The 10,244-nt window shown below is 35.7% G+C and overlaps 1 protein-coding gene across 1 annotated transcript; it reads right to left on the bottom strand.

Annotated features, from left to right (window-relative positions):
• LOC107620534 (protein FAR-RED ELONGATED HYPOCOTYL 3-like) lies at positions 516 to 2,073 on the bottom strand. The gene is made up of 3 exons (XM_016322681.1): positions 2,066 to 2,073; positions 1,456 to 1,801; positions 516 to 1,367 (listed from the first exon to the last, which is right to left on the bottom strand). The coding sequence occupies exons 1-3, from the start codon at positions 2,071 to 2,073 to the stop codon at positions 516 to 518; spliced, it is 1,206 nt and encodes a 401-aa protein (XP_016178167.1).

The raw sequence follows: 10,244 nt of genomic DNA on the forward strand, positions 1-10,244 counted from the left end.
GTCACTGCGATTTGCGCTCCTTCGTGTGGTCGCGTAAGCCATGCGACCGCGTCACTTCTCGCTGGTTATCTCCTCAAATTCTTGTGTTCCTTCTATTTTTGCTAGCTTCCTCTCCAATCTCCATCTCATTCATGCCCTATAAAGCCTGAAACACTTGACACACAGATCACAGCATCGAATGGAATAAAGGAGAATTAAAATTAAATAATTAGAGTCTCTAGAAAGCAATTTTCAAACATGTACTAAATTTAGGAAGGGAATCTAAATGCATGCTAAATTGATGAATAAGTGGGTAAGGATCATGACAAAACCACACAATTAAACACAATATAAACTATAAAATAGTGGTTTATCAAATACCCCATCATCTCTGCTTTACGACTTAAGCGTAATGCTTTGTGTGGTAGGGTGTTACAATCCTGCTTTTAGTAATCAGGTTCAATGCACCTATACCTTCAATCTCGTTCTTCACATCATAAAACAATTCTCTTGTATACAAAGAAGCGGCATGCATCTCAATGCTTCTCAGACATGAATGCATTAATCCCCTCAGCAGGAGGATGTGCAACACCCAAAGCATAACTTGTCCCGCAGATATGTACTTGCCCATATCTCCCTTTTCTCGTATGTTTACATTGAGCATTGCTTCTCATGTAGTCCATACTCATCCGTAGCCTGTTCCCATCCACTTCAAACTCCTCTATTGCAAGTTCTGAATACAACCATCTTCTGAACAATCCACGTAATTCTTCATCCTTCATATTTGATGTCACATTTTTCTCCACATGCCATACACACAAATGATGAGTCATATCAGGGAGGACTTTAGATACTACTTTAATCATATCTTTGTCACCATTAGTCACAACGACACACGACTTTTTACTACACATGATCTCCAACAAATTCTCCAGCATCCACCGATACGATGACACACTTTCGTTAAGCAACAACCTAAAACCAAATATTATCGTCTGCTTATGATTGTTTGATCTAGAAAAAATTACAACTAATTTTTTGTATTTATTTTTCTTGTAGGTAGAATCAAATACCAATACATCACCAAAGTATTGATAATCAACTCTGCTAGCTCTATCTATCCAAATCAAGTTTGCTAGCCTATCATCATTCATGACGTATTTTGCAATCGCCACTAGATCTAACTCAACTTTTTCCTCTAGATACACTATCGCAGAATTCGCATCACCATCTGCTATTTTTGCATTCCTGGTTTTGTTGGAATAGTTGTAGACATCATTCTTCAAGAACCCCAACAAAGAATAGCCACCGGCCATACCAGCCATGTACCCCAGTCTTAGATGTTGCAATGCCATATGCATCCATCCCATCAATCTGAGTCTTTGCTCCTTCAGTTAACCCTCGATGATTGGCAATCAGGTATACCGTTTTTGCAGGTGTTAGTTCGTAATTGTGTTTTACAAGTAATTTTCTTACCTTCCAAGCCTTTTCATTTTTGTCTAAATATATTGATAACATTGCCTTGCAGTTTGTTTTTGTATCCGGTTTGTGTACCTTTGTTATGTCAACTCTATTGTAGTGTTTACGTTTCCTCAATCCTTCCTTGTTACAAAAAAAATCTATATCTAACCAAATTTCCATCACAGTATTTGGCTGAGTTACCTTCCACACCCCAAATCCATGAAATTGTCGATACCTCTTGTAAAACTCATACGCATTATCAATATTGTCCCAACTCTTCTTCAATATTTCATTCACACTCAGTTTGGCAACGTCTTCCAACTCACCACATTCTTCATCGGCATCGGCTACATTGTTATCGCTAAAATCCCAATGATTCGACTCTTCATACGCATTACTCTTGATCCCCTCGAATCATCAGCCCCCTCTCTTAGAGTCACATCCATCTATAATTCAACATCATATCAAATGCATCGATAATTACAACATCAAGTAACAACAATCATATATTGATGTCCAAGTATCAAGTTTTAATTGTTGAATGTAACCAACAACCCACTTTTGTAAAGGTTTTCCCAATGCAATTATTATACTTCATTTGTTATCTTTTAATCAAAATTTTGACCTGTCCATTGGATTAATAAATTTCAAATAAATTTAATTATGCAGGCACAAAAATTTAGTCACTAACAAAGTAATACTTACGACCCTAAAAAGTTTACTTACTTTTTAAAATAATTAAACGACGAATATTTAAGCTATAAATCAGTTTACAAAATTTCTAGACGAGTTAAAAATTATTAAAAACTAAAATGAGTAATCTCAAATTCTTTACAAATTTAAAATTTTCTTATTCATGACGAAATATGCTATTATGTGCTTTTTATATTTTAACAAAAAAATGGATTGAAAAGTTACATCGCTATTTATAATCATTGTCAACCGGGACATTTTAATGATAATTTTCTATATGGAAAAATTAATTAGGCTTTGCCCATTATTAGTTGAACTTGATCGGCACAAAAAGTAGTTAAAAGATTTTTATCCCAATTATTTTTCTATTATTTAACTTTGTCCTATTAGAAAATTACACCATCTTCAAACAATGCTCACTAAATTATGTTGCTGAACAAATATAAAAATACAAAAAATAGTGAATAAACCATTTTTAAACCTTCCATAGCGGCTATTAAAAATTAAACTCGCAGAGCCAATCAACAAACAAAGCACCCAATATCACTTATCAAATGACACTCGTTCAAATTAGGGTTTCGATTTTGCCTAAATTCAAAATCTAGATATGCAATTCACACATAAAGAGAGAGTCCCATAAATTAGAAGCTTACCTGCCGCTATTGCTAGACGAAATTCTTCTCCCTCAGCCACCCACCTTCTTCGCTCAACAACGCCGAAATGTTACCAAGAGCACTCTTAGTTCGCCTCACAAATAGATCAATCTATTTTAACTGTAAACTTTTCCCCTGCCTTCACCAACATGTGTAAAACAAGTTAAAAACCCTTTGTTCCTTTAAAGTTTTTTCAAATATTATTAGATATTTCTAAAAGATTAAATTTCTTATTAACTCTTATGTTTTCTAAATATTAGACTAAATTTCTGTCATTTTTGGTCATTAAGAAATTCTTTTTTATATTTCTTGAAATAAAAAAGATCCAATGCTCTTTAACTTGTCCAACATAGTCCTTAACCGATATAATGTCTTCACATCCATCTAGTCCAAATATCAAAACAATAAAATAACATCATTATCATATTATATTTATTTTGCTAAACCAAAGTCGTCATTATATCTTAATCTATCTGTTAACAATAATATTTCACACATTACTTCTGAACCCCTGCCTCCAACTACAGTTGCTTTAATGAGATACGTGTTCGCACCACCAAATAACATGCACTGTCAGTAATGTTCTTGTATGGTTACCTTGAGGGAGAGCTCGGTCTCTTGGAATCGACGCCGAGTTGTTATTTTCGGTGCCGACCTTTGAGTTTTATAATAACTCGAGCTTTACTCCAAGGGGATGTCCAATTGCGTAGAGCTTTGACCAAGAAACAGGGGGGAGTGTACCTGCAAAGGCACTCCGAAACTTAAGTCAGTATCGAGAATTCAATGTGTCCTTGAGGAATAGAAAACTATACCTTTTATGGGTAAAGGTAGGTCGGTTATGTTTGTGTTTTACCGTTTTAATTGAAGAGTAATAATTGGGTGATAAAATTTCATAAGACGTTTCTGTTTTAAGGCGTCTGTTGATATTATTTCGGACTGCCAAGTTATAACATCGGCTTACCGAATAATAACGTGTATAATGCTGAGTTATGATAGTTAATGCCAAGTTATGATGCTCGTTTTGTAACGACCGGATCATAGCCCCAAGCTTAGCCTGAGAAAGTGTTTAATGAAACTGGTTGAGCTTTTAATGAATCATAAGTCGGCCATTGAGTGAGGTCATAGCTCGGCCAAGATAGGGTTGGAGCCCCCAGGTCAAGATGCTTTATTAAAACTTTAATTTGAAAATAATCAAATGGGAAAAGTAACAGTTATAAATGAAAGAGAGGTAAGTTATGATGGCATTAAGAGGTTTGTCATTTCCAATGCCACTTGGACCAGTTGAGTTGATTGATGGATTTGACATGGGAAACTTAACCGGTGGGGATTACTTGTGGGTAACTACATTGGAATGTAAACAACTTTGTTGTTTGGAGTATCATTTCTCTTTGGATTAAGAGTTTTGCAAGTTCCTGGGAAAAATGAGCAAACGAGGTTAGTTCTAATTTTCCTTTCTCCTCTGTAATTTTTTGCTACATCTTTCAAGATTTGTTTGCTTGATATGGGTATTGAGAGAGAAAAAGAGAGGAAGGAGAAGGTGGACTGGTCAGACAATTGGGTTAGTGAGGATGTGAAAATGCGTACATCTCTATTCAGAGATGTTGATGCTGTGAAAGAAATAGACTTAAAGAAGATAGTGAAGGAGGGTTCAGGGATTCATGTAAAATTGTTGCCGTGTTCCATTGATGATCGTGTGTATCATAGATCACAGGGGTTTGAGTATTTCTTTATCTATAGCTGTATTATAGAAGAACTGAGAGTGAGGCTTCCCTTCTCAGAGTTTCAGTGTTAGGTGTTAAGGCAGTTGAACTGTGCTCCTTCTCAGCTTCATCCCAATGGATGGGAATTTTTGCAAAGTTTTGAGGTGCTGATTGAGTATTTGGAAGAGGAACCAACATTGGAATTGTTCTTTTGTATGTTTCAGGCCAAAGGTGCATGAAAGGGTAGGTGGGTTAACCTGAATAGTTCTCCAGGTTTTGCTGTGTTTAAGTTGTATAAGTCTTCGTTCAAATATTTTAAAGAAATGTTTCTAAAGGTTGCAAGTGTAGAGGAGGAGTTTCCATTCTATCTCGATGAGAATTTAGGGGAGAAATTTTCGTTGTGGTGGTGTTCGGAGCCACAAAATATACTTGGACTTGAAGAGATAAATTCGAGGAATCAATGTATTATTGAATACTTGGTAGAGCTTGTTGACCGGAAAGAACTAATATCCGTGTTTGATCTATTGCAATGGAATGAAGATAGGCAAGTGGTTATAGAGTATTTAGGTGAGCTTTTGAAATGTGTAGGTATTGTTTTGTGTTATATATGGTGGTAATTTGATTGTTTTTTTGTTTGCAGGGGGGAAGTATCCTGGGGTGTCAGCTACTACTCTGAGATCTCGAGTTAAAAGTAAAAATCTGGAGAAAGAGGGGTCTACTTCAAAAGTGGAGAAGGTTGTTGGTGCTGGGGAGGTTAATCAACCAAAGCCGTCAAGAAAGAAAGTTATTCTGAAGAAGAGAAAAACTGAGGTTATTGATGTGTTTGAGGGTTCCGAGGATGATAAAGGAGGTGTTCCTATGGAAGAAGTTGAAGGGTTTTTTGAAAACCAAAAGAAATTACATGATGTTGCCGATCATAGTGATGGGTCATCATTGTGGGAGAAGGGTTTTTCTTATATGGTTGTGGCCGACAAAGTTTGTCAGTCGTCGACTGATGTTACTTTGGCGGGCGAGGTTGGAGACGTTGCCATTGATCAGTTTATGCAGGTAGTGTATGCTTTTCTGATTTTATAGACGCATATGTATATGATTGTGTTTTTAATTGTATTTTCCTGAGATTTTTAGGTGACTAGTTTTCGGTTGGCAAGCCTGGGGCACAGCCAAGAGAAAAAATATCGTGGGGTAGCTGAGGTAAAGGAAGATCCGAAGTTAAGAGAGGAGTTGGTTTTAAAAATTGCTAGGGTATCTGAATTAGAGACTAAGTTATCAGAAAGTGAGAAGGAGTTGAAGGTGATGAAGGAAAATTATGCAAAAGAAGTTGAGGATTTGAAGAGAAAAGAGGCCGACCTTTCTGCAATGAGTGCTCAGGTAATTGAAGTTACGACAAAACTAAAAGGTGTGGAGAAACAAAAGGAAACTGAAATCCTTGATTCGTTTGTGAAAGGGTTTGAGCGAGCTTCTCAGTAGGCCAAGTTTCTTGCCCCTGGGGTTGATTTTTCTCTAATGGATCCGGCAAAGATTATCCAAGATGGAGCTATGGTGGAGGACGATGGCGCTGCTGAAGAGGAAGACGAAAATGTGGAATAGTTTTTATTTGAAATATTTTGTTTGTATTTGTTTGACAGTTTGATTAGCCTTTGTGCTGTCTTTTTGAGACTTAGCTTTTTGTTGGCTATGAATACAATGTGATGGTTTAATGCATCATGTAAAAAGGTAGCTGCTTTTCTAATATTTGTTTTTGTTTTCTGTGTGTCTGATTTGACCTTAGTATTTGAGGTTTGTGATAGGTATGTCCTAATGAAGATATGATTGAATAGCTAGGAATGCCTGATATGGTTTGGGGATTTGTTACATTCTATTTTGTCACTGATTTGGTTTATAATCTGTTAGTTTGATTGTTAAGTACTGACAGATAAATGAGTAGTATGTTGTTTTGATTGGTGAATATCGATTTGTTTGTCAGTAGTTGGCAAATAGTTTATCCGATGGATCTGGGAAAAGATCGACAATTAATTTGTCTAGTTTGTTTGATTGTGGAAGGAGATCGGCCATTGTTTGGTCCATTTTGATTTGTTCTGAATGAGGATCGGCAGTCTATTTAACTGATTAATTTAGACTAATCGGATTCGGGAATAAGATCGGCTATTTATTTTGACTGAGAGATTTCGAATGATTGGTTTCAGAGTAAAATCGGATATTTAGTTTGACTGAGAGGTTCCGAATAATCGGGTTCAGAGTAAAATCGAATATTTAGTTTGACTGAGAGGTTCCGAATGATCGGTATCGGAGTAAGTTCGGTTTGTTTGACTGAGAGGTTCTGAATGATCTATTTTGGAGTAAGTTCGGTTTGTTTGACTGATAGAATCTGAATGATTGGATTCAGAATATAGATCGGAAGTTCGTTTGATTGATAGTATCCAAATGGTCGGAGTTAAATTATGGTTTGGCTGACTGTTACCGAATTGTCAGTTCGGAGTATAGATCAGTGTGATAAATGTCAAATAAATGAGAAGTGTAACAACCCCGATTTTCGAGTACGCGAGATCGTTTCTGAATACACGGATTTCTCCGAAAGATCAGTAAAGGGAATACCTCTTCTGTATCATCAAGCATCTCAATCCTCATTGTCATTATATTATCTTTAACTCAGGACCTTAGTTGAGACAAGCTCGATAACGCGGTCACGAAGAACCTAGTTTTTGAACTGTATCGGTTAGGGGTTTTGATTCGGTTTTTCATAAATAGTCTCAGTTTGACAAACCAGACTCGATTTATGAGAGGAGAGAGATAATAGTATAATATTATCATTATATTAGTATTAGAAAATGCTTGAATGATATTATAAGGTTACCTGGTCTGTTTTAGTTAAAAACAGAAAATCGGTTTAACCGGGTTTACGGTTTACCGGTGCAGCTTAGCACCAGCACTCTCTGGTGACTTTAGCAATGCTAAGGCCTCATTATATATGTTCTATTCTCATAATAAATATGTTACTAGTGTCATTTATGCTAGTAGCTCAGAAAATAATTTTTAGAGATGTTTTTACGAGTGTTCCGATACACCTAGTTTTAGTAGTTATACACCTGAGATATTTTAATATTATTTTAACCCACCTCCAAGCCAACCAATCACAACTCACCTTACACCCCCAAGACCTCCAAGGCTGTCTCATTTCATCATTTTGGCCGAAATTGAAAGGAGAGAAAAGAGAGAAAACTTCATGAACACTTAATCTTTAAATCTTAATTTCTTCTGAACCAAAACTCAAATCAAAACTCCGATTTCACCAAAATGATCCTCTCTTCTTCCTCTACATAACCATGTGACTTATCAAGGCTGGAAATAAAGTGAGATGGCTGTCTCCCTCCCTCTTCAATTCGGTTTTCAAGGAAAACCATGCAAAACATGTGTTTTCTTGATGTTCTTCCTTAGGAATCATGCTTAACTTGACTTGAGGGCCAAGAAACATTAATTTTCAGCAAGTATAAGGTGAGATATTTCTTCCTAATGTGCTGAGGGAGATTTGGTCAGTTGAGAGTTTGTGGATTTAAAGTTATTCTTGATGTGTTTTAGGAGGAAAAAGTGCTTAAGGACCACCTGAAAGTCTAACCGAATTTGGAGCAGCAAATCAAGGTAGGGATTGACGAATTTAATCTTGATTGATTGTGTTTGAGTTGTGTGATTATTATATGGTTTGGTTATGCTTGAAATTGATTGTTTATATGAGTAATTCTTGTTGAAATTTTGGTGAAAATTTGATGAAATTTGATGATATTCAACTTTGAATTTGTGTTCTTCATGGCTGCTGGAAAAACGAACCCTAGACCTTAAATTGGGGTTCAATTTGTGTTAAAATCATGTAGAAAAGATGGGGTTTTAGTGGCTGCAATTTTATTTTGAATTATGGTAAAAATCGGTTGCTGAAAAGACTAAAAAACGGGGAAAAATAGAGAAAGAATCTGAAGAATTTATGAAGAACATGAAGAACACTTTGAGTGTGATGAAGAACAATGAAGAACAGGCTTTAGATCCTTAAAAGGGCAAGGAAATAAAAATTTTGGTGTTTAAGGGGTTATTATGTAATTTCTGAAAGTTAGGGTGGTTAAAGTAGAAATATTAAAAGTTACGGGTGGTAAAAAGTGAATTTTTAAAGGTTAAAAGTTAAAAAGGGATAATTTTCGAAAATTTAATGATAAAATAATAAATAATAATAAAATATTAAATAATAATATTTAATTAAAAATAATATTTTAATAAAAATAATAAAATAATGCGGAAAAGGCAGTTTTCTGTAAACGCTTTAGAAAGACAACTTTAAGCACAGAATCTCATAATTACTTTCATAAAACACTTAGGGAGTGGTAAAAACATATTAGTGAGGCAAAGATAAATAAAAGATAAAAAGTTGAAGAAAAGATAAAAAATCGAAGAAAAAGTCTGTAAAGTTTTAATGACAGAAAAACAAATAGAGACTAGTGAACGAACTAGGGCAACATAGCTAGTCCTGGAATTGCGAATATGGTTAGGTATTATATGAAAAGTTAAACTGTTTCAGTATAGACTTAATGAACCTATACTTGGGACAGACTAACTATTCATACCGAAATTTTCATAAGCTTTAAATACATACGTTAAACAGAGAAATCAGAACAGAGTAGAGAAACACAGAGAATAGAGTAACCAGAGAAAAGTAAAGATAAACAGAGAATAGAGTAACCAGAGTAAAGTAAAGAGATAAAGAGAAAAAGAGTAATATAGATACATATGAAAAGTGTAATCAGAGAAGAGAAAAGAAATACAGAGAACAGAGTAATTAAAACAGAGTAAAGAGATACAGAGAAAGAAAGAGGTACTGCATAAGAATGTGAAAGTGATGATGAATAACAAGAATGATAATGAATGATGATAATGAGAAAAGAGTAATATAACAAAAAGAAGAGAGGAGAAGAGTATAAGAATAAAGAGTTAAGCCTTGTGGTATGATGTTCTGTTGTATGTTCATCTGCTGCTTTTCCATTGGCCCTAGAGGTCCTGTAGGCCCAAGTTCACCTACAGTGAGTTGTTATTCCTGTAGGCCGAAGTTCACCTGCAGTGAATATCAATTGTGTATCTCAGGGTATTGCTCCTGTAGGCCGAAGTTCACCTACAGAGAGTTGTGATACCTGTAAGCCGAAGTTCACTTACAGGGGCGCTATTTCTATAAGCCGAAGTTCACTTACAGAGGTGCTATTTCTGTAGGCCGAAGTTCACCTACAGAAAGTTGTTGTGATTTAACCATTTCTGTAAGCCGAAGTTCACTTACAGAGGTGTTATTTCTGTAGGCTGAAGTTCACTGGTGCACGAAATTGTGATACATATCCATGGCTTCAAAGGCCTGGTGCTCTGATCTAGTTTTATTGTCTGTCACAACTTCGATACAACTAACCAGCAAGTGCACTGGGTCGTCCAAGTAATACCTTACGTGAGTAAGGGTCGAATCCCACGGAGATTGTTGGTATGAAGCAAGTTATGGTCACCTTGCAAATCTCAGTCAGGCAGATATAAATTGATAATGGTGTTTTCGAATATTATATAATAAAATAGGGATAGAGATACTTATGTAATTCATTGGTAGGAATTTCAGATAAGTGAATGGAGATGCTTTTCGTTCTTCTGAACCTCTGCTTTCCTGCTATCTTCATCCAATCAGTCTCATTCCTTTCCATGGCTGGCTTTATGTGATACATCACCACTGTCAATGGCTACTTTCGGTCATCTC

This window comes from Arachis ipaensis, chromosome B10 (genome assembly GCF_000816755.2).
Source record: "Arachis ipaensis cultivar K30076 chromosome B10, Araip1.1, whole genome shotgun sequence".
Classification (NCBI taxonomy): Eukaryota; Viridiplantae; Streptophyta; class Magnoliopsida; order Fabales; family Fabaceae; genus Arachis; species Arachis ipaensis.

What these genes read in the sequence shown, in the direction of transcription:
- LOC107620534 (XM_016322681.1), bottom strand. An exon ending in AAAATGAAAAGGCTTGGAAG is followed by an intron (nt 1,368 to 1,455) that starts GTAAGAAAATTA and finishes GGTTAACTGAAG; the next exon opens with GAGCAAAGACTCAGATTGAT.